At 44.8% G+C, this 25,636-nt stretch overlaps 2 protein-coding genes and 1 long non-coding RNA gene across 15 annotated transcripts in view; 2 read left to right on the top strand and 1 right to left on the bottom strand.

The window, feature by feature from the left end:
* LOC125760725 (uncharacterized) overlaps positions 1–5,664 on the top strand; it is a 107,827-nt gene extending 102,163 nt beyond the window's left edge. Inside the window, exon 3 of the long non-coding RNA XR_007418035.1 lies at positions 2,263–5,664. This is a non-coding gene — a long non-coding RNA (uncharacterized LOC125760725). The remainder of the gene's footprint in view (positions 1–2,262) is intronic.
* The window catches only part of LOC125760711 (uncharacterized), a 139,904-nt gene that overhangs the window by 100,777 nt on the left and 13,491 nt on the right, over positions 1–25,636 (bottom strand). The gene's annotated exons all lie outside the window — the stretch shown is intronic.
* LOC125760710 (organic cation transporter protein-like) lies at positions 5,710–14,318 on the top strand. The gene is made up of 4 exons (XM_049421096.1): positions 5,710–12,271; positions 12,348–12,585; positions 12,661–13,567; positions 13,660–14,318. The coding sequence occupies exons 1-4, from the start codon at positions 12,096–12,098 to the stop codon at positions 14,034–14,036; spliced, it is 1,698 nt and encodes a 565-aa protein (XP_049277053.1). The 5' UTR covers positions 5,710–12,095; the 3' UTR covers positions 14,037–14,318.

Below are 25,636 nucleotides of genomic sequence, written 5' to 3'. Positions count from 1 at the left end.
CAATCCGCATACTCTGGTGCTCGTGTCCACAGGAAAACACAAAAATTTAATCTTCCTTTGTAATTTCAGCTCCTTGTGGATCTTCTTCGATAGGAATTGTAAGCCTCGAGTATAAGGCACGGTACGATGCTCTCGTGCTACACGGGCGCTATACATTTTAAGCCCAAGGGTTGGCATTCAATTAATCAAAATGATCGGAATAAATCTTGGTTCGTTTCGGATCCAACGCTTTAAGCTAACAATATCTCACTTTTCTGATGCATAACTTCACCTGGAATTTGGAACGCTTCCCCATAACCGCCATAGGTCCACCGTGTTTGGCTCTCCCATTTCACCGGTTAGATGAGTTTCGGGTTGATTTCCTGCGAATTTTTCAACACCTTCCCTGCCTTGTGTTGATTGTTGATTTATAATTCCAATTAGGGATTTTGTTAACGGCGTTAAAGGCAACTCGCAATACAGGTGCGAATTTCCTGCCCGAACGCCGAAACACTGGTTCTGGTCTCGGCTGTTCGCAATGCTGATACAATTTGAACCATGGTTGAAGCTAAATTAAAACAGTTTATATAATTAATTAATTTTACGACAGATTATCCTCCAGAGTGTTTCTCTCTGGCACACCGGCCGGCTATCGAAGTTTGGCACGTTCCGGGAAAATCAATGCCACCTCAGGGGGGAAAGATCCCAGGCATGCATTTTCCGCTCTTGCTGCGCACCACGGTTGACCGAAAGCGGAAAAGTGATGGAGGGATTGTAGATCGACGCTTTCCAGCTATAAACAAGACGCAAATGTTGTGCCTAAAGTGTCGACAGTGATCTCATTGGAAAGCTTCCGAGAAGTTGTTAGTTAATATTGAATCGCCCATTACCATCGGTTGTTAGACCATGGGCATGCAAGTGAGCGGCGAAAGGCGAATGTTTAGTGAAATTCATTTGCACGTCCAACCACTAAGTCGCTTTACAAAGTGTGTACTGAGGGGCCCGTTCCTGCATCGGGCGCATTAGGGGTGGAAGGAAAGTTAATTTAGTTTTTATAAGCCTACCGACTCGAACGACCATTCCACGGACCATTATAGGAAAACCTGGTGATGAATCAGGCACCCATATTCTCTGCCCGGGCAACGTTTCTAAAGACAAACCTAAGCTTTAGGGTGAACCAATCCCCGAAGGGTTTTTGCTGATAATAAATGCCTTTGTTCCGCAGCGAGGACCAATATCGTCACTTAAGAACCCTTTCATCGGTTTATGGCTATTTGCAGCGAAAACGCAAACAAAACGCACCGTACACATCCCCAAAACCCGTATTAACGCCATCCATTGTGGTGGCGAAATCTACACCACTTTTGCTCTCCATCTTGGTGAGTGAGATTAAACTGACGTCTGACCACCCTTGCGCTGTTTGACGAATTCGTGGCGAGTTCCATCGCAACCGACGACCGAAGGTCACATTCAACAGCTTCAATGGAGAGCTACCAAAGGGAAATAGGATTAGTTTGAGGTTCGTCTTTGGAATGAATCACACCCGATGTATGCTCCGATGAGACAAAACCCACCCGCACGAAGACCCGCATGTGAATGTGCTTTTCACAACAACTTCGTGAGAAAATCATCCACTTGCACAAAACGGCGCTTGTCACATTGGCAAAAGATTTCCGCACAAACCGCACACCACTACACTACTGGACCTTATTACAGCTTCTTCGGAATTGTCGCGTAACGTTCATCCGGGTGGAAAGTATATGGTACCAATCTTACGTAAGAATCCGTACATCCGCATTCGGTAAGAAGAAATTGTCAATCATGTTGCCACAGACCTTCTCCATCCGGTCCGTCCAGTCCAGGAAGGAATGGTTGAGAATGGGAAATTAGGAAATTGTATGGTATCAGTTTCAGTTTGAGTGGTTTGAAATGAGCCCATTCCAGGAAGTAAGTGATTCGATTCTTGCCTTTGCGAGACAGAGATCCTACGCAAAGATTCGAATTATGAGCTTAATAACGGTTGTCCGGTTCGCATGAAGTTGAAGCAAGTAATCGTTCCAACAGTGATTTTTTCCATCAGTTTGTATTCTTTGTATATATTTTTTTCCAAAAATCACAATTGGAACGAAAGTTTGAGTTAATTCCAGGCTAAAAAGACATGAACAGTCTTACGAAATGACTTCATTTTAGATACTAAAACATAGTTAAAAAAGTATTAGTCTATGCTTCTGTTAATTTGAAGACTTTAATAGGTTTTCTTTTCTTGTACCACATTTTTTCCAGCCAATGCTACCGTGCAGAAGGAACAATTGCCGGAGGGATTGAACGGAGTGCTTGCATGATGTACGACCGCTTCATGCTGTTCAAACAGTTGCTTATTCGGTCAAGCACGTCCTAACGTCACTCGGCGCTCAACAGGGCCTATCTCTGTTCGTCAACGGCTCATTATCGTATCCCAGGTAAGTTTAGTGTGTGCTTACCACGACCCGAGCACACCCGTTTGGGTCACCCAACCAACGGCTGAAAGAGCCAGTTGCTGGCTCTGTTGCTGGAGAGAAGCTCCTCGTTAGACATGAAACATTACAAGTGATTAAATGAGGGCTTTTGATCTTTCGTCGCCGTCGCGGGGAACGGAGTCACGTGTTACAGCGAATCTGACACTTCACATCTCTCATGCATGTGTTCGCTACGGTAACCGGTCCCAGGGACCGGGGTATCCTGGTTTCCCGGGGTCCAGTACCCATGTTCCGAGAAGATGATGCTTTGCTGCTACCGTTTGCTCAAGCCCCGGGAATGATGTGAGAACGCTTTTTAATTATGAATATTTCATTTCATGCAAACCGTACCACGTGCACTAACCTCTGTCCCCCAAAATGTAGACAGGGATTGTGAAAGGACCGAACCGACCAAAACAAACCACCAGAAGGTAGTCGAGATTTCTGGAAGACATAGGAGCCCCATCCGTGGACGGTTGGCAAGCGCCACTGTTTTAAAACTAACAGAAGGGTCTGAAGATTCTCGACTCCCGCCGGAAATATGTAATGACTTACTTAGTGCAAAGCTCTGCTTCAACAACACTGGGGATGATATTTTTCCAGGCTCCCTTGCATATACACGCCACGTATTTTTTACCACTTTAGGAAAATTCTCGTAGCAGTTTCTTGCTAGTGTATATAGTTGCTAGCGTGAGCATGCATCCGGAGCTTACCTATGACGAGCAGAGCGATTCGATTCGATGTTTTCTCAAATTTTCACTCCTGCTTGTCTACCCAAGTTGACTTCATTCTTGGTGAGTCATCGATCGCGTTCGCTCAACATTTTCCAGCGCTTTACATGTTTGTCCGTCACACAGCGGCTTCCTGTTAAAATGTTCCCTTTCTTTACAGGGAACCAGGAGCTTCCAGTGTGTAGCCAGTGTGAGCAGGAGTGTACGAAGAAGTAGTATATTTTTATGCTTCTTCGCTCTCCCCCTTTCTGCTTCTTGCTTTCTTCCCGATCCCTCGCCAGAACGGCAAAAACAGCAAAATCCCTCGCTGACGTGTTTGACTTTGTTTCAGCGCGACTTAAAGCAAACGTTGGTAAAAGTTCGTCCCGTCGCTGGTGCAAAACGGCGAAAAAGGTTGCAGGAGCGTCGGTCCAAAGTCCTTGTTCAATATTTGTGCACACTCGGACGAACAAAACCTTCCTATCAAACCGACCCGACTAGCAGCGAGTGTTTTCGTTCGCCGTTTCTCGCTTTTTTTCTGTGTGTCTCGCACACTAAACGCTACAGTAATGGGAACATATTGCGCTAGTCGGGAAAATTGCTGTTTGCATTTTGTTTCATTTTGTATCCTTATGCAGAAATATACATAGCTATCAACTGTTGTAACCAGTAGCGTGTAAAACCAGTTGCTAGACGATTGGAATAAGACAAACAGCTGGAGTTTTGGAACGATGAAGGCATAAAGAAGTCGGGGGAATAATTCAATAAAAATGTATATTTTATTAGCTAAAGACGTTCGATAAACAAAACATGTTTTCATTTCATGCATACTAAATGTAGGAGTCAGTTAATTGAAAACACGCTTTTATTTGAGGAATCATTTTAATAATACTCATCGCTAAAGTTCGCTTTTATTTACAACAAACAAATTCCCTTTAGCCCAAACAACAAAGCTCCAACAGTTTCCAATTACCCTGTATTTGGTGTTATATGTACTTCACAATATTCAATATAGCATCCGATTTCAACCGCAAATAAGCTCCATAAGCTTCTTTCTCGCTAGGACACCAGCACTGGTAATTGACTTTCTTTCTAACGAAATTGATTAATTTCGAAAACCTCCATCCACTAATTACCGATTAACTTTCCAATGTACCACACCTACCACTCTCGAACTGCCCCAAAAAAAGGGACTGCTCGTCTCCGTTCTCGTCTCGCCGCTCGTTTGTTCACCCGTGCGATCGACCATTAATTGACGGCCAAAAGGCACGATATAATTATTGAGTTTATTAGTTAAAAATTATACATTGTCCTAGCTGAAAACGCAGGCTTAACGCACAAAATATGATAATGAGTTCCGATTGGGTACAGCTGCAAATTGGTCCAGTGCACGTGCCTATGTGTATGTTTGATGTTGGTCAGTTTCAATAAAATTGATGCTATAAAAAGAAGCAGCCAACAATCCAGCCACGCCACCAATATCCCCGGGGGAGGATCTTAGCGGATTTGTTTAGTGCGTTTGCTATTAACCGCTCGATCTGTGTTCACCCTTGTGTTTGTGTGTGTGAGTGGGTCAACTATTAGGAAACATGCGGCCAATATTTGTGCAGCCCACCGACCACCCCAATCCGCCCGGCATGCCAATGACAGTGTGATGTTTGGTTTCTAAACGCAATTTTCACACACAAAACAATAAGCGCTAACAATTATTGTCATCGGTACGTCATCCCCCACCCCGCTTAGGGTCTCCTGCCTTATCGAATGCTCGCACCTCTTCAAATTGCATCGCTGCTCTTGATTTGGCTCATCATTATCATTAACGCGGATTTTGAAAATTCATTCTCGCCCCGCCCGCGGGTTCTTTCTCACGCTGCAATTGATACTCGACGCGTATGTTGCCGGCGCTGTATGATACGCTGATCCGAGTTACCAAATGTGGGCTTATTGGCTTTAATTGGGACTGGTACCGAGGGTGGGTGGGAGGTGATGATGTGCCTGCATTCCTTCCACCTGCCAGCTGCCACGTGCAGTTGATTAGGCTGTTGCTGTCAAAAGTGCACCGGGAAAAACATGAAAGGGATTTGGCTCTGATGGCAAATTTGTCCCTACGCCAAATTTGTCCAAAGACCGGAGACTGGAGTTTGATTGCGATCACTCATTAGTGAGTACGCAAAGGATTTCATGTTTGGAATTAGCTTACCACCACACTGTGTTAATGACATTTTCCATTTGCGGTCCTACGATGCACTGTTGCGTTTTTTTTTTAATTCTTTTTTGTAATTATTTGACTTTTTGCATCATGTCCAACACGAAAGACTACCCAGCCTATTTTAACATGATCATATACAGATGAATTCGCTTCGCACACATGGCAAGTAAACTGTTTTACGCAAACATACGTACGATTTAAATTACTTTAGAAATGACAAATTAATGTAAATTAAAACTTGCTTCAGTCGTTCGATTCGATACCTCTGTTCTGTACTTGTATGTGGTTGATGTTTCTTGTAAGACTCATGCTCCAAAACGGTATCGTTTACACCTTCCCATGCGGTAAGGAAAATGGTCATAAACTGTTCGCTTCCATCCCTATCCACACGAATACGGAAATGGATTTAAACAATAAAACCAAAGTCTTACTAACGATTCTGAGAAAAAAAACACCCCACAAACCAGAAGTCGATAAGAACCAGCCACAGCAGACATCCGGAAAAAGGGATCCATTAAATAAATCATTGAATAATAAAATTATACACACGCCATAAATATGCTTCGCTTGTATGTTTATTCTCGTTATTTATAGTGGCTGCTGCGGTGACGTTTGGGGACGTTCGTGCTGTGCCCTTAGAATCGTCGCTTCCGCTTTTATTGCTACCAGTTTGATGGAGAAATCCGGCAAGAAAGCTTCTCCAAAAATCGTGCTGCACCCATGTTTTGACTGACTTGTTTCGTTGACAGATTTTACTGCTGCACAGGCAGTAACCGGAAAAACCGGAAGAGTTATGGAAAGAAATAAATCGTTCAAGGGAAGTAATATCGATGGGGAAAAAGCATTCACTTCTCTTTCTTTTTTTTTTATTCCTGCTACGGCTTGCAACATCATTTGTATTTTGACAAATTTCTACCCAAACATCATCAGCTTCCAATTATGAGACTCACGCCCAAAGAGAAGAAAAAAATGCCAATGTTACATTATTGATTAAAAACTTTCCATTTCATATGAAAAATGGAATCATTCTTCACGCATACAGCTTGCAGAGTTTAGCTGGTTTGTTGTTGTACTACGTTTCCGTTACTCGCCAGCCATCATCCATCAAGCTTCATAAATGAAAAATTATGTCTTTATGTGAAACCTGCAAGGACGGTGAGGAAGATACCCCAGCTCTGAAAAATAACAAAAAAAGGACGGCTTTTTGTAAATGGAGCTTATAGGAAAAAATGAAACACACGTAAAAAAGATTTTTACGTAAAAAAAGATAAACGTACAGATAACAAAGCGAAACATCCACGAGCGAAACGACAAAACCGACCGGACATCAAGAAAAGTATTGAACAACTTCCAGAGCACGGGCGAAGTATAGCATGACGATGATAATTAATCGTAGAATTCAAATTAATTCAGCTGGAAGCGGGATCTTGCAAACGAACCAGCAAGACAATCGCGCACTGCAGAGACAATGTGCAGTCTGAAGGTGGAAAAAATAAACAGTTTATTTCGCGGAAGAAAACATTGTGTCCGAAACAGTGGAAGGGATTTTGTCCCTTTTTGATGCTAGGTTTTTTTTGTTCTTGCTCTCGTCTTGTTGAGCTGTGAAGTAAGTACAGATCTTTTATGTTGAAAAGAAAAAAAAGGATCTTGTCTATTTTCGTTCTCAAAAGGAACCCAAACCTCACAACACGATTCGTTACAAACAAAACGCACGAGAAAATGGTACAAATCAGACCAGAAGGAAAAGCGAATTCAATGTCCTTTCTGCTACAAAATTACAAAAAAAAAGGAAAAAATAGCTGTTTTCCTCATCTTATGGTTTGTGTTAATTATCCAGTATTTGCTTGAACGGTTTGGCTATTTTTCGCGCATGTCCCGAAGGGGGAAAAAACAAAAGAAAAGCTTTTCGTTTCTCTCCGACGATTGAAGTCAAAACGTTCCGATTGGACGGACACCGCAGCAACACAAAAAAACACTCACACAAATGATAACATGGTTACATCAATTTGATTGACAGCCATCTTTCTTGCCACAACAATTAGCTAGCAATTCAGCAGCATGTGTGTGTGCGTTTTTTTTTTTTGGTGAGCAAGCTAATGAGTCTTAATTTGTGTACAACGCACCATGGAACGAATTAAAAATTTCCCATCTTTCCCGTGCTTCAAACGTACAAAACTTACAACACACTGTGCACCCAGCTGTAATAAAATCACCTCAATTAATGTCTCCCATCAATGGCATTGTGCTGGTGCAAAAACGGGTTGGGCCGGCGTAAAGTATTGCGTTAATTGACATCCATTCGTGTTAATGAGTGTATCCCAGCTAGTTTCGACGTTCAAAATCATTGCTCCACGGAGACGGAGGCAGCAAAAATGGGGACAAAAAGACAAGGATAACATAATGGCGACGTCATGTGACGTATACGTTTGTGTTGTAATTTGGCACTCGCGCAAGATGTAATTGTGTTCCGCACAAGCACGGCAACACGATAATGTGTAACATTTCAAAAAATTCACCATGTAAATTAAATATACCGTCCCTCGTTTCCCTCCGCTATGTGATCGTGGGCCACTTACAAGTTCAACGGTTCGTAAATCCAGAACGACAACCCTTCCCTTTCGGGGAGCATCGGAGAACGAAGGCAAACGGGGTAAGGCATCAAAGGGCGATGGGTAAAGTTCGCCCTGTCTGCAAAGAAACATGCCGAAATTGTAACGAGATAATGCTCTTCTAACAACAAGTTTTTCTCCCGCGAGATATACCCAAACCGCAGCCACCAATTCTTCTGCCATTCTTTGGTCGGTTTTTGGGTGGATTGCCACGCAAGAAACCGCCGGAATTCGGCACCACAATCATACATTTAACCCAAAACCCAACACAAAACCCTACGACGAGGTATGGGTCAGGTTTTGCAAAGTTTTACCTCAAATCCTTCTCCCTTTCTCCCATCTCTCTCCAACACCCTTCACACCATCATCTGGTGAAGTTTTATACCACAAAAAGGGACAGTGTTTGCCTTTCGTCGTTTTTTTGTCCCCAGTAAGGTACGCCAGGTTTCACCTTCAGTTTTATCATGATTATTTTCTCCGCTTTGCAACAATTATTCACACGCACAGTCCGGAATGATTTTATTTATTTTCGTACCTCGTCGCACAGAGCTGTGAGGCGGCGACGATGACGATGGGAAGACCCACTCCCACGTTGACGACTCCGTTTTGGGATGAAGTTTTTCTTAACCCCTAATTGAAAGCACTCATCCAGGCGTGTTGCAGCGAACGAGCGCAATGGCTACGGGCTTGTCACTCACGGCAAAGCTGGTTTTCCTCTGCCAACGTTCATTTTGTGCTCGGAAAAAGTAACTTCCAAGCACACACACACACACACAACAAAATATAAACACAGAAGGAGAATAATAATATTTACTGGCTACACTGGCATCGCCCAGGGCAACCCTGCCAGCAACAATGTTGTAGCGAAGTGTCTTGCTAAACGAACCAATATGGAACGAGCTCCATAGACGGAAAGCAGCAGAACAAGACGTCGCGCAACGAGGCTTCCCCATGACTCCTGTCACGAATTCCCGTTCAGCAAACAACTCGAACATCTCGCACAAGGACGAACGAACTGAACCGATCGATCGATGGTTGCAGCAAACAACAACAGCAACAAACACACCGTTCGGCATAGATGGATCATGAAATCAGTGAATCGATGTCGTTGCTGTTACCGTCGCAATAGCGATTCCTCGTTGTTTTCTTTTTTTTTCTCCCCGTATAACGGCTTCCTTCACGGGCCGAGCTACATCAAGGACTCTCGTAATCAGACGCGTTTGTATGTTTTCGTGTATTTTTCCCACTTTTGCATTTGCATAATGATTATTTTACACTTCGATCGTGACAAGGTTCTGGAGGACGCCCGCTGAACGCCACCATGGCTAAGACCATCTCGCCTCCCGAAGCAACCGGCCCTAAGTGAGCGTTGCTCTAGGGGAGGGGAGGCTAAAATGAAAATAAATAAAAGAAAATATAAAAGAAATGAAAGTAACCAACGTGTTGGGAGAAATCAAACAAAGTAGAAAAAAAAAATCCACGCGAAAAAACAAAACAAGAAAGTAATTTTCTTTCGAGCGTACCACAGAAACAGGTTGTTCGACAATTTCCACAGGTTGTTGTTTTTGCCATGGTACTGTGGCGCGCGATTCAGCACAAAGTCAGCGAAGGATGCCTTTCTTTCTTTCGCCGTTTCCGATTCGATTCGAGGACAAATTCAACAACCCATAAAGAAACCCATTATCCATCCGTTTCGACCCATTCCACTAGCGATCTCCTTTCAATAATTGCTCGTCGTCGGTTGTGTTTGGTTCGCGTAATGGCGGTAACCGTAACGGGGCGCATTCTTCGCACAAAGCCAAACACACACAGTGACGTGAAGTAGGGTCCTTTTTTATGTTTCAACTCAATGCCATAACCCGTTCCAAAGCTGGAGTGATGAGTTTCGTTTTTTTTTTTGGGTTGTGTTGTGTTGAGCTAAGGGGTAGGTACTTTTAAATTATGCGCCCGATACGCATGAAAAGTCACGTCGATGGTGTGAAGTAATTGAACAATTCGATTAAGTGCTTCCACGTGTGCTGACATAATGTCCAACCTTTTTGGGTGTGACAAAAAAAACGAAAACTCATCCAGCGCGTTCTTTTTGCACAGGTGTAAGGGCACTTAATGTTACCAACAGCTGGCTTGCTTCGCTGGGTACCGCGTGAGTGCCCTTCAAATAGACAATTGCCAAGATCGTGCAGTTTTACGCAACCCGATCTTACTGCCCTACCCTGTCTCCTATTTCTGTTTGCCCTTCAATTCACCCACGAACATTACGGCTACGTTCAATTACGTGCAACGATTTTTTTTCTGGCCGGAAACAATCGATCGATGCAGACTTACCGAAACATGTCGCTTTGCTGGACATAAATTCACACTTCTATTTGAAGAGCGTACTCGCATCCCATACACCCATGTGTGGGCCGATGTGTCAAACGGTGGCGAATTTATCTGACATCTGAGTTGCCAACGAATGGGGCGGTTAAGGGGTTTCCGAAAAGATGGAAAGAAAACATGAAATGTCACCATCCAGCGAGTCGTCGCCGGTTTTCACGAATGTCACCCAGAAAGGTGGACCAAACGGGGAAGTGGATGCATGCAGGAGATCGAGTGTGGCGCGGAAAAGTGGAAAATCGTGCCTGGTTTACCTAATGTCACCGTAAGCCGGTGCCGAAGGAAACCTCAATGTCGACGAAAGGAGCTGCAAAAAAAAATCTTCTCATCTTGGTTGTCCATAGGCTGGACGAACGGAAAACGGAAAAAGCACACACAAGCTTCCACAATGATAAAGGAAAACCCTTCCCTTTGCGCTACATGACAAAACCGTTCGGAGGCTTTGAAACGTCCCCATGTGAATTCTTCTTCTGCTTGTAGGATAGGGTGGTTGGGCATTGTTGGGCGAACTGGGCTGCGACACGAAGGAACGCGGTTTCGAGAGAAAGAGAAAGTACCCATAGGACCGATGTGATTCTAAATGCGCTCCGGGCTTTTCCGGTACGATAGGCTCCACATTCCCTGTGGGTAGGTAGAATGATTTATTTCTTGTGGTCGAAGGTTAGTTCGATGGTTTCCGTCGATAGCAGAAAAGAAAGAAAGAAAGAAAGCCGCCTTTTTTGAGACAGGAAGAATAACGTACACAGACCGGATAGTGAGCGTCCTTTCATTCCTGAAGAAGGTCATAAAAAAGGTACTAGAGAAGGTAGCGACACTTCATTGGGAGAAGACTTTTTTTGCCGTTCGAGAACACAGTCAAGCGTCAAGCTTTTACGAGCTTACGATTGTTTAGTGCACTTTCCACAAAACAGAAGGTGGTTTTAGAAGATGGAAAGAATCATTATTCTATGTACACAGTCATGGGGCGACGCCCCACAACTAAACTCGTTGCTCTCGTCAAATCTGATAATCATGTTCATAAAACGAAATCATTCCGATATTGGACAGTTGGTCTGCTTCCCAAGTATCTTCTGATAGTAGCTGACAACTCGCACTGCTCTGTGGGGATTCGGCCTCAAGTCATGCAAGTCACGCGGAAGGTCGCACATCTCACGCTTGCCAACTGTTTGAATCGGGGGGTGTTGACTGTACACGCAGATAAACTTATCTGTCGTGCGACGCCATACAAAGTGCGCCCCGTACAACATTGTCCACGCATTACAGGGAATTCCTCGATAATGTTAGTTGCTCTTGAGCAGCGGGAACCTTGGTTCAGGTTTGTACGACTGTCTCCCCGACTGTCTTCGGCCGTGTGCTCTATCCAAGCGTTACGATAGTTAAGCGGAAGAGTTGCTCATGTGTGTTGGTGAAGGTTGATGCCGCTCAGCATCGCGCTACTTTGCCAACGCGGTTTGTTGTGCGTCGGCGCACAGCTGCCATTGACGATCATAATAACAAACAGCTGATAAGTCGACGACACCGGAATTAAAGCACGCGGCCGCGAGAGCCTGTCTTGCTTGTCTGCGTGTGCATCGTACGAGCGTAGATTTATCAGGTGTTTCTCGGTTAGTTTGTTAGCGGTTGCGTATCTGCTGTGCGCGATTGTGATTAGTGCTCTAGTCTGTGGCAAACCGATCAACCGACCGACCGACCGACCGACGTACGACGCAGCCGCAAGATGTCAAAGACAACGGCACCGGCGCCGGATCGTGTCGAGCTGGACGATTTGCTCGAGGAAGTAGGTCACTTTGGGCCATTTCAGCTGTGGCAGTGCACCCTCCTTCTGCTGCCCGTCATTTTTACCGCATTTTCAAACCTGTGCTATGTGTTTACTGCCGGCGACGTTCACTACCGGTAAGCAGTGTTCCTCCTTCGGCAAGGATGACGCCGAATTAAGCGTTACAAAATATTTAAAAAAAACCCTTTCCAGCTGCACCGTTCCGGAGTGTGAAACGGTATCACAAACGACACCGTTTCAACCGGACTGGATAAGAGCAGCGGTACCATTTGGCGGGAAACCGGAACTACCGACGAAATGTGAACGCTATCAGGTGATACCGTCGAGTGGCGAGTTCGTCTGTGATGAAAGCCGGTTTAACCGAAGCGCCATCGAACATTGCACCGAGTTCGTGTACGCCGATCCGACCGAAAGGACCATCGTGAATGATGTGAGTGAACCGAACCGGTCATCCCTTCAACGCGGTGTCGGATAAAATTATTCGCTTAATGTTATTTAATTCCAGTTCAACTTAATGTGCGAGGAAAACCTTTGGAAGGTAACACTCGTCGGCACGGTGCACAGCATTGGGCAGTTTGTGTCGCTCGCCATGTCGGGCATTATATCCGATCGGTTTGGCCGGCGCTGGACACTGCTGCTGTGTGTCGGGGTCGGTGCAGTGCTTGCGATCATTCGCTCTTTCGCTGCCAGCTACCGCACGTTCTTATCGCTCGAGTTTGTCGAGGCAATGTTTGGATCAACGAGCTATACGACCGCATTCATCCTCAGCCTGGAGCTGGTCGAACCGAGGTTACGCGTCATCGTGAAGAGCGTCATCCTCGTAGCGTACGCAGTGGCCGAAGCCATTCTCGGATTGCTGGCAATGACGTTCCGCGACTGGCGTACGCTATCGATCGTTCTGTTTGTGCCGGGCGTATTGTCGATTCCGTTGCTTTACACCACGGTCGAGAGCGTTCGATGGCTACTGACCAAAGATCGGCAATCGGACGTGGTTAACATTCTGCAACGGGTGGCCAAAGCTAACGGTCGACCGCCCCTGCCCAAGAGTACGCTGGACGAGTTTTACCTGCAGCAGAAGGCCAAATTGGACGCCGAACAGAGCGACGGCGGCGGGAGAAAATCCTTCCTCCAATTGGTGCGTGAAACCTGCCAGCATCGGCGATTGCTGCTGCGTATCGCCAACTGTGCGTTCTGCTGGTTCACCAACGCGATGGTGTATTACGGTCTCACGCTCAACTCGGTCACGCTGGCCGGGGACAAGTACAGTAATTTTATCTTCATCACACTGGCCGAGATACCGCCATCGTTGGCTATCAATTTCATTCTGAATCGATTCGGCCGCCGGAAAACGCAATGCGGCTCGCTGATACTATCCGGCGTGTTCTGCCTACTGGCGCTGACAGCTCTCAAAGGTAGGAGTTCGGCGTAATTCCCATCCCCATTCCCCATCGCACCCACACTCATCAATGCGCGTTTGTTCATCGGCACCGGTTTCCGATTTCAGACATCACCTGGCTGAATGTGAGCCTGTTTTTAATGAGCAAAATGGCCATCTCGCTGTCCTTCTCCACGCTCTACATCTATACGGCCGAAATCTTCCCGACAAACCTGCGCCAGAGCTTCATTTCCTTCTGCTCGATGGTGGGCCGATTCGGTTCCATGCTTGCCCCACAGATGCCACTGCTTCAAACCCTCTGGACACCGTTGCCGATGGTGCTGTTTGGAACGGTGGCCGTGCTGTCGGGCATTTTAATATTGGAGTTTCCGGAAACGACCGGTGTCACACTGCCCAATACGCTCGAGGAAGCCATCGAGCTGCACAACAGGCGTAAGCCGCCCGCGGAGGAAGCCGAAAAGGGAACGTACTCTAGTCCTGGATAGTTGGTATGCCGAAACTCACCTGGAATATAATGAAGAAAAGTTTTTAAGTAAACACTTCAGATAAGAAAGAAACACTAAAATTATATACTTGCTCTCCTACGTGCTAGTTAAATTAAAATGCAATTTGTCATTATGCTTATAAAGGATCATGCCTCGAACCATTTCGATAAAATTACGCACCAAAGACTAAATACTTTCAAAATTGAATTGGGAAAAAAACTGAAACACCACAACACACAAACCCATCTTTGACCGAAATACAATCACATTTCCTTTTCCACATCTACGAGATGCCATAAAAAATGGGTTGCCAGGAAATTGCCTAGTTGGTAAGCAAACAATCACCCTAACCATACAAGCGCTCCAGCCGGCTACTCAAGTCGTTTTGATGTGGGATAGCATTTTTGCTGAATTTCACCCGATTGGCAGTCGGGGTTTTCCTTCCCGTTTTTTTTTGTTCTCGTTGCCACAATCGACTACCAATCGACTTGCTTGTGTTGCGCTTTTATTTCACTGTTTCGATCTGATCGACTCCCGCAGGGGAATTCGGAGTGAAATTCTGGAAAAATTTGGGTCATCGCTGCTGAGTCGATCAGTCCCCGATCTCCACTTTGGTGCTTTCATCGAATACCAATAGGAGGAGTGCGTGGGGGGGTGGGAATGAGACGGATGAAAAATGAAATTATTTCCCGGGGGCAACAAAAACGTCCAAAACGAAAATCAAGCCTACTGCCTTACCCACAACAGTCTAGCTCTTGCCTTTGCTACATTCGTGCGACTGCAGCTGTTATCGGAAAAAATACTGAAAGCTTTAAGTCGCTCCGAATGGATGGTAAAGTACTCCTTTCTATCCGGCAGCCAACACTTGGAATGAGTCGTTGACAGTAGATGGAAAATATCAGATTTGATGAAAAGAGTTTAAAAAAACAGGGAAAAGCTTTCGCTCAACTTCCACTGCGTTTGACGCCGAAACACTGAGTAAAAGTCAGCCTGCTCCCCACGAAAACACACGATGTACACACAGCTCATCTTGTTGCCTCGGAGGGGTTTTTGGAAACTGTTGCAAATGGCTTCAAAACCGAAAGCAGATTCAAACGGAACCAAAAACCGTACGGTTTCACGGTTTCCATCGGTTTCCTCGTCCGCACTACTTCTAATCTCCGACTGTCGATGATGCTCGGCGAGTGAAAAGGATTTCACCGTTTCACTCTTTCAGACGTTTTTTCACCGCTCTACTGCTTTCTTTGCAAAATGCAAAAAATAAATGACAAAGCTCAGAAGCAAAAGCCTGGAAAGTGAAGAAATGATTCTGAAAGACTGCTTGCCTGGTATCGAAGCCCCGGGAGCAAAGGGGAGGGGGGGGGGGGGGAGTAGGAACAAAGCGGAAAGAAAAAAAACTGATTTATTGCCCCGGGGGCTTAAGAGACCATTCGGCTTAACGGTTTAAACACGATGGCTTTTGAAACGTTCAAGACGCCGCTTATGCAGCCGAGAGACGAAAACACAAACAGACCGAAATTAGGGATGGGACATTAAAAAGAATGCTTTACGGTACGAGCCAGCAAACACAGCGGTCCCACAGTTTGTCACAGGATTATTAGTTTCATTTTATCGTTTTCTTAAACTGCTCGTAAACTGCTTATCGCAGTTTCCCAAAGCGAAGATGAAGAAAGTGATAAGGTGCTTCAATCAGATGCTTTTTAAAACCGGATTCCAAACGTCAGCCCATCGCGGACAACCTATTTGTTTGTTTCAATTCATACCCATTCAGCACAAATACAAAAAGCTTTATTAAAAATTAATTTCCCAGCGTATTGTTTTTTTTTTGCTAAACGTTTATTAACTGGAAACCTATCAGTTAAATAATTCCGCACGAGTTTGTTTTCCTCCACGAATTCGTTGTTTAACATCAACTCGCTCTATCGCTAGTTTCCGGAAATCGGCCATCAACGAAATGATCGTTATGGCAGTTTGCGATAAGAATAACCAACAGTTCAGCGCTGCGAAAAGCGAACAACAGTAGCCAAACATCAAAAATACCGAAGGAAAGAATATCAATGTACGAAAAACAAAAAACAAAAAACTACAACACGTACTCACTACAACGGCCACGTATACCTGCAACGGGTTTTGTGCAACAACTGGCCGGGTACGAAGCCAGCTTCATATCCTGTCAGGAACACAATGAGCCTCCCTTGAATTGGGTCGAGTTTCGTAGTGCGGCCTTTTGCTTTTATTTGACAAACATTTGTGCACCGGAACAACGGCGAAATGAAAACTTCATGCCACGGGCCAATGATGCTGCGATGTTTCAGCATTCCATCTGCCCTTCGCCCACTGCGCGTGTCGAACTCATCAGCTTCCGCCTGTCAGTGGCATTCCAAAAATGGCCTCTGCTGCTGTGAATCGATTCCACAACGTCAGGCAACGAACCGAATAAATATGGAAAAGCTACCAATTTTACGGTAAGTAAAAACAATGCGCACACGATCTCTGACCGGCTGACCTCCGTGCTTGACCCACGGTTTGGCCATAACCAATCGGACACGGCGGATCCATCCATGCTGCTGTTGCGCCAAAAATATCGCGCGTGAAAAGACTCGTACAATAATAACAATAACAAAAGCTTGAGACCAAACTTCAGCTTCCCACAAAAGCTTCCAAACAAAATAATCAGATATTTCACGGTAGGGCAAAAAAAAAAGCAGGAAACATAACAGCGAATCAACAACAGCGAGGCAGAGAAAATGGCGCCTGATGCAAACACACACACATCATCCATGAATGATGGCCATCATCGGCAATACAGCCGCGGTTTGTTGGACAGTGCCTGGTTGTACACTTACCACGCTGTGAATGTTTAGATAAGCGTCGCAAGTCCCTCTTCCGATTGGAAACACTCGCGTCAGCACACGGCATCACGCGTTGTGCATGTTTTCCACCTCAAAAAGTCGTTCTTTTTACTCCACCATCAAACGTACATGAGGGCCCGGAAATTGAAGGTATTGCTTTTGCCATGTTAAAACTTCGCCCACAGACCATTTCACTGTGAGCGGGCAAAAAGGAATCCCGAGTTCGTTTTCCGGCTGGTTTTTGTTATTAATGATCTTCTGCCTTTCCTTTCAGCATCTGTTATTATGGTCCCACCCTCCTCCCATTTCTGGGAGGGCCTTGCACCTGCTGTATTCTGGTGTTTATGTAACCATTTTTTGTTTTGTATCTTGACCAGTCCTCATCAACATTCGAGGATTTCGGTGAATTATTTGATTAAGATATTCGACCGAAGCCCAAAGCCCACACTAGCCCACCGGATTCGACCGTATTTGTGACAGCCTGTGTTCTACCAACGACCCCCCCGAACATGGATCAGAAACTTTTGCGAACCCAAAAATACCCACGCGAAAGGGAAAAAATACAAACAGGATTGAGCGACCCATTGACGTCGTGAAAATGAAGCGGTCAGTTAGCGTTCGCTTTTTCCTTCGGTTTGGTCCCTTTTTAACTGCCTCGCATTTTGCAATTAAGGCGTAACCTTGGACCCATAAGTGAGCTTACACAGTTTCTGTTTCGATGGAGAGGAGTTGTTTTTTTTTTTGTTTTTTTTACCAAAAAACAATCCTTGGTTGATTTTAGACAGGTAATTCTTATTTTTTTCATTATTTGCAACAATGAAAGCTGTTAACCTTTGGAACTTTGGAAGCATGTCGTTAACTTTTCACTTGGGTAAATGTCAAACATTTGCCTGCAGGCACACATTTCTTTATCCTTTCCAAAGCACGGAAAAAGCTTGAACATGTGTATCGAGTGTTTGTTATTGGAAAAGGGGGAAAGTGTAACACATCATCTTCAACCAGCCCATCCTGACAGGATTTTCTAAATACAACCGAAATAAAGTGTTTTCAGGAAGCACTTCATGAACACCACACAGCACCACATTGTGTGCCGAATGCTCTTACGAAGGTGTGGCTTACTGTGTGGCGTTAAGTATACACTCGATGGACGTGATTCCAATCTTCGGCCAGCCGGATGGATGCTGTCAGCTACAGTCAATAGTCCGAGTACGGCGTACACCATATAACCCCTTCCGTGCGATTTCGAGCGTAATTCAGTCTCCCTGTCGTGAGGCACGCTTAACCGCACAACCGATGGGTTTCCGGCTTTACTTTGTGGAACAAAAGTTAGCAACCCTGCTGGGAGATTCGGCTTCTTTATTTCTGCTCTCTGTGTTGTTTACCGCCTGCGGTGTGATACCTCCGGCGGCTATCGAAGACAGACAATGCGCTAGACGACGGCCGCAATAATGAAACGATGATTAAAATAAGAACGTATAATAACAATAGTAATGAAATTATTAAACGTCCTCTTCGCAAAACGTACAACCTCATCCATCGTCCAAGTGAGCGTTCCATTCATTCGTTTCCACCAATCTAATCCGGCCAGCACCATGTCTACGACTCGGTTACCGGCTCTAAAGAGCAAACCTCTTTAACTGTATCTCTACGGACGCTTGTTTCTACCATAGACCTTCGAGACCTTGTTGTTTGTGTTAAAATGTCTACCACAAGGCTTCCCTTCCCCAACACCGGATGACCTTCAATCGAAAGAAAGGTCCGTACCATTTCTGTGGCGAGAAAATGGATGAACCGACGGATGGATGTTTGCTTGCCGGCGCTGGGATTAGGCTGTTTGCCGAAAGTCACGGAACACGCCCGACAACACCCCAACCCAACAACGGCAATGACCATCAAACGCTGCCGAATGCCGGCAAACTGGAGAACGGCTTGGAGGATAACCTTAGTTAATCAACCAAACAATGAAATTAGTTTTTGATACGACCAAAAAGCGAGAAGTTATTATAACGAGATCCTTTGAAGTGGATTTACACAGTATAAAAAAGACAAGTGAAAATACCTCGGCCGAAAGTTTCGACACACAGAAGAAAAATGAATCAAGATTTATACATACAGCACGCACTTTTTCTTACTGGGTTATCTTTGGCTATACTTTAAAGAACTTCAAGACGTTGCTGCTGTTGAATTGAGTTTTATTTTCAGATGATTAAACGCCCATTTGCATGCTTAGATTTCGGATATTTTTAACTGATTTTGTAAAGATGTCATACCTAGTATGTCCTGATCTTGACCGTTTGTAAAGCAAATTCTAAATTTGGCTATTAAAATTTCGTTCCATTTCAACGTTGAGCACTCAACGAACCAACGCATCTAATATGATGCTGTTCATAAGAACTTCCGGGAAAAGGTTATGATTTATATTACTTCTTCAACGCATTGATATGTGTATGCTGCCCATGTTAAGGACGCAAGTAACCATGGAAAATGGGCATTCGCTTGAGAACAGGCGTGAAATGGCGAATATATCATCGTTCCAATTCCAAATGGCTTGTGTTGATCGAAGATTAATCGACCACCGAGTTCAGCTGACCGACACCATAAACAACACCCGAGAGAGAGACAAACAGAGAGAGAGAGAGGCCGTAAAAACAATGGCCAAATACAAGAAAATTATCGTTCATGCAAGGGGCGATGTTCTGGTGGTGAAATTTCACCCTCAAACCTGTAGTCATCCCTGTGTTCAGGTGAATTTATTGCCTTTCCAGGCACGCCGACACGGTGGCATATTAATGCTCACTAGCTCTCCCTGACCTGATCGTTAAAATATGGAACTCATCCGTTTTTGGGCACGGGTTGGTTCGGTTTACCACCGCAAACGCACATCCTGTCGCCGTTCCCGGCTGCTTGCTCGAGAGGATTCTTAGGCCGTAACAGCTTCAGCTAAGAACGGACTTCATCGTTATGCAGAGAACGGAAAACAGTTACGCCAAAATGGGCATCATGATTTATGTACGCCTTCTTGCCTTCGGGTCGGCTCGTGATGTTTCAAATTTTCCACGTGGCCGAACGCTGTTCCGCGTTTCCTCAAGGAACAAACAAACCGCAGCAAACCGTGAGTTTGCCTTCCTAAAGGAAGGTTCGTATCCGTTTGTTTATTTTTGTTTTATTTTTTACTTTCCCACCAATCCGTTTATCAAATTCGGGTACAGAATGTTTATGTTTTGAAAGCATTTTATAAAAATAACGCACGCAAACATGCACCCGAATGTAATGTGGTGGCAGGTGGCAGCATTTTGTTGTGCGCTATACACATTTGCCGTGCAGTTTGTTTAGCCCACTGTAATATAATCTGTCCAAACATTGATTCTAATTTCATTCCCAATCATATGAAAACTCCAAAAACCGCAACACCAGCGAGCACGCATCAACAAACACTCGCTCATTCTGGCGCGCGCGCGCGTGCCTCTGCGCGCTGCATTTGTTCCCGATATATTCCTGGCCACGCTGAAGGAACGAATAAAACAAACCACAAACTGTCAGTTCCGATCAGAGCTTGCTGGGGATTGCATTTATTTTTGCAGGTTCGATGTTTAGTAGCGTGTCCGCCACACACACGCACCACCACTCATTTTAGACGAACACTTCTGCGCAAACGGATATCGGTAACTAAATTTGAAGAGACCGGTACATACTGCCGAAGAGCGGTCGGCATTTTTCATATGAATCAATTATTCGTTATTAGATATGTATAATTTAGAGCATGGTTGCACTCACTCCGGCCATAACATGCCGCGCGTGAGTAATTCCACAGGCACGCACGGAAAGGCACGGGAAAAGGCTAGTAGAGGCAAGGTAGTAGATTGATGGGCGTATCAGGTGCATGGCGTTTTGTGGTTTATTCCGCATGAAATAGACCGTTTCACATACACAGCATCCACAGCGTTCCACCTGTACCGCCAATAAGTGAGTGTCTGTGATAGTGTTGCGGTATCATAATTGATGGAGACGCCTGGTCACCGGTAATCGTACAGTCCTTGTTGCGCACTGAATTCAAGCGGAAAGATGACCATTGACCGGAGCAAATTCTACTGTATGTAATTTCTAACCATTGGAACTGAACCTACGGACGGGTGACGGGAAAGGACCAGGAGCGCAAACATTACGCAAACGCTTGGCTTAAACTGATGGGAGATTATTTTTGCAATTAAAATTGACATTGCTGATTCGCTGTGATTACAAGCTCTACAATGACCCTCCGCGTGTATCACATGAGGGGAACACATACAACAACAAAAAGAACACATTCAGCTGCAAAATGTATTGCGACTAATTTAACAACTAGCGTTAACCCTGTTAAAGTTAATCAGGTCACTGGATATTTATTTTCGGATTTTAACCACAAAACTTTTGTACCCCTGCTCACCGGTACAGAAACCGGTGTGGGAGTTACATCTTTGATTTATTTTGTCTGATTTTGAAACGGGCCTCGGCAACAAGCGTGAGACCTGTCTGGAATAATAAATTGATTTGTCGATACCCCAATTTAGCATTCACCCGAAATGGCCACAAACTGTTTTCATCCCACGGAGCCAGGCTGGGACCTGGTAAAATGGTGTTGCGCCTCGTTGGACACCCCGTTCGTCGCCGTCGATAAGATAATTGCTCGGATTAGAATTCCGTTGGGCGATCGACGCTTCACAGTATGCAGATGAGGTTCGACCGTTTTATGGGTTTTTCAGTTTCGTCGCCTTTCCTTAATTGCCAAAACATAAATCGGGATGCTTGGCGAAGGATAGAAGGAATAAGACAAAGGGCGGGGACAGGGCATCGCTTTGGGGTAAATCAATTTGGTCGGTTTGGTCCATCCCAACAGGGGCGCATCGGGAGAGGGAACAAATCAAAATTGGATTACTAGCTAAATAAAGTCAAACGGTGACGGTGAGCAGTCAAAACGCAATTTTTGTTGCGCTTGATGGTACTGCCCCGAGCCTGTTTCCAATTAGGCACAGGTAACGTTGACCGATTCCAGAAACGGGCGATGGCAAGACCGTTCCGGACTGACTATTACAGCAAACACCCATCCGATATTTATGGTGCAAATTTCTTGTGCAAACAAAGTCCAAACACTCTACGAATGGGCTCCGTAGCTTGGAACCATCGGTACGATGGCGAAAAACAAACCGTTACACTTTGATAACTTCCGTTGCCGGAAATTTACAACATCGTACAGCACGCATACATTTCCCACTCGCCATCGCACAACGATCAGCGTCCCGAAATACCATCAAACAAGAAACCTTTCTTCCCGACCGTCTAACTCTTCCTCACTAGTGCGCCGTGCACATTATCCAGAAGCCACGCTTCTGGTGTTGCAAGAGTCGTAAAGTTCAACTTGAAAGATTTTCCGTCCCCAAAGGTTCGCTTTCCGCTCCAACAAAAGTTAACAGAGAGCAACGCCGCTACGCTAGGTGGTAATAAAATCAAGTCACCCCAAAAGAAAATTAGGGTAAAAGTCTGGGCAGTAATCCAATTTTTACCACTCCACGTCGTGAAAGTAACCTTTCCGACGGTTGCTGGCGGTGGTGCGGGAATGTTTGGATCCCCAAAACGGGCAGCACATGATTGGACAGGGTCAACTCAACTGCGGCTGGACGATCGTTAACAACAGTTCTACCCGTACCACGGAAATATAGCAACATTCGAGGTTGCTAATCTACATCCGGAACCCATCCCCGGGAACATTCGAGCGAAACCAAACCTCCGCATCCCGAAGGATTAGCTGCCACCTAAAACCAATTCAAGCACGGGAAGTAACGAAGATCGTAGATGATGATGCACACAAAAAAACCATATAAAAGCCGTTGAAATTGGAAATTCAGAATTTTTCATCACTTTCCATCATTGGAGTACTCACAAAAAAATGAATTGAAAAACTTTCACTCTCCCAACCACCAGCGTCAGTAAAAAAAATCAGTAAAAGGGACCAAGTGATAGAAACGACTTCGCCTCCTTCAACTTGCATCATGGAAATTGAAAATCGATGATCCGTTTTCGCCTGTCCTTCTTGATCGGACATTTATGCCGCTGTAACTGTGAAGGGGAAAAGGAAATCGGGACAGCAACAAAAAAATACACGATTACCGGAAGTAAACCTAATCCACTCCTGCAGTCAATTCAAGTAACGAACCCAACTGCTAAGACAAACTGTCGACATACTATCGAGCGAATAACCGCTGGCCGGCTCTTTCTATCCCGCTTCACACGTTCGTTGCCCCTGGAAATGAAATCGAAAGGAAATGTACCACATGAAATTGGAGTGGATAACACTGCTATCTTGAGATCCGGTTGCAGCTAACGCTCTGGCCCCGTCCACTCCCGAGACCCCAGTAAGACCGGTGTCGTGTTCGGAAATGGATGCACATGTACCCACATAAATATGTATGCGAGCTGCTCGTCTTATCGAAAGTCCCCATTAATGGGTAGGTTGTTTTTACGTGTGCCTTTACCAGCACGGGGTCCCGAAATCCTATTAGCATAAATCGTGGTTTTGATAAATATAATAATTTGACCTCCCAACGGGCCCTTCGGGGACAACATGGGGCTGCTTGGTTCGGGACTCGGTTAGGGCCTCGTCCTCCCCCCAAAAGGCTGTTCCTTCTTGCCCATCGTAACCGGTTCGGCAAAGAGCTTTGCCTTCGTGAAAAACGATAATCAAAAACCCTCCCTTATCCGATCCGTTCAAAAGTTTCATTTTGGAATCATATCACAACAGCCGTACGATTGGTGACGGTGGCGATGGCTTTACTTGCTTGCCTTTTTATCCATCAGCCTATCACCTTTTCCATTACTCTTTTTGGATTATTTATACAGCCCAACACCGTCGATCGGCTCATATCGCAACCTGGGTGGAAAAGCGGATTACACCGATGAATGAAAGTTTTCTGTGAATTTATTTCTAATCTTTTCAGCTACAGCACCGTTATATCTTGAAGACTTTCACGAAGAACGTTTTCAAGCGTGTCTTCGTTACTGAACTCTTTTTAGACGACTGAATTAAGAAGCTGGGCATATTAATATATTTACTTGTACTAATTTCATACGAATGAAATTCATTCGCCATCGTTTAAATAACCGTTGACCAATCTGTAAATCTTAATCAGATGGTTTATTAGATCAAAATATGAACTTTAAGTTGTCTTCTTCCACATTCATGACTCTTCTTTAACCGTTTATCCCACAAAGAGCTCATTAATCCTCCTGCTACAGCCTAACATTTTCGATCAAAAGCATCCCAACTGGGATGAATATCGTTTTCCTGCATCTTCTAAACATGCTTGTAGGCGATGCTATTGATTTTGTGTAAATTTTTAGAGCAAAATTATCAAAAACCCTGGCCACGCTACGCCCATCATCCACCTCTTCACGCCACCACTGCGATTGGAATTCGATGCGCTTTGGAAAATGTGCGAAAACATTCGATGACGACGAAGGCCTTTCCAATCGATAGATAGCCGAACTTTTAATTAAGATAAAAATTCATCCCACGTACCATGTTGCCTCGTTCGCCTTTACTGGGTACACTACCTCATTCCAAGTCAAGAACGTTCGCTCGACGGCAACGGGCGTACTACAAACGATCGAAGGCAGTTTTCCAAGAGATTCGGTTTCAATTATTTCCTCCAAGAGAATATTAATTTTCCGCTTTCACATATTTTATCTACAACACTTGATGGATATTCAGCTAACAAGCACAACTTGCTTCGGTTGCTCAAACATTCTCAGGTGTCGTGACCGACTACTTGAGGCTTGAGGAAGTTTGATGGAAAAATAGGACAGGATTATTTATATACTCGCTTGAGACGCACAATACAGAAGGTACTCCACACTGTTGGTGAACAAATACCCAACATTCAATCTCGACATATCACGGATATAATCCATTATTTTGGTACACTCGTCAATCTTTAGTTGAATGGAATGCGCTTACCGGAAAGCTTTTCCGAATGGCCAGTTGTTTCCCGAGGGGTTTATTGTAACATATCAAATGCAGATTTTGCAGCACTGTAGCAGCTGGTTCAGTGAAAATTATGCCACACTTGATTAATTTATTTAGTTTCAAGTAATCTTACCCCATGACAACCATCGTTGGTGGCGTACCGAGAAAGCCATAATCGGCCAACTAATTAATTTGCACAAGTCGATATAATTCCAATAAATTCTTTCCCCATCGCAATGCGTGCAATCCGTTGCGGTGTAACGCACACAATTGCGCACACACAAATACACACGCAAAACGGCTTCAACTCACCGTAAGAGTTGGTAAAAGTTTTCCCCACACTGTCGCAATCCGTTCACAACAACCAATTGTGTAATGAATTTTAATCCTCCCGATGTTCGGGTTGGGAGTTGATAAGAGCATTATGCTGGAGAACAATATTTTTGCACCACACCCAGTATGGGTGCGTCACGATGGTTGAGTATGTTATTCCGCCCTACGTCTGGGCGGCGGCACATGTACACAAATAAGCTCGCACACGCTTAAGTAAGCTTGATTGTGAATGTCATCTTTTTCGAAACAGAATTAAAACTGAAGCCCGTTTCGATCGAGTGATTTCATCATGATGCTGCTTTCTTCAACTGTGGTCCCTGAACGTTTTGCTCAATTATCCCGAACCGGTGAGATGGAATAAGAATGAAAAGTTATTGTCCAACTGTGAAACAAAAGGTGGTGCATGCAACCAAGTATAA

The sequence above is a fragment of the Anopheles funestus genome, chromosome 2RL, assembly GCF_943734845.2.
Source record: "Anopheles funestus chromosome 2RL, idAnoFuneDA-416_04, whole genome shotgun sequence".
Taxonomy (NCBI): domain Eukaryota; kingdom Metazoa; phylum Arthropoda; class Insecta; order Diptera; family Culicidae; genus Anopheles; species Anopheles funestus.
This window is presented reverse-complemented; position numbering and strand designations above follow the sequence as displayed.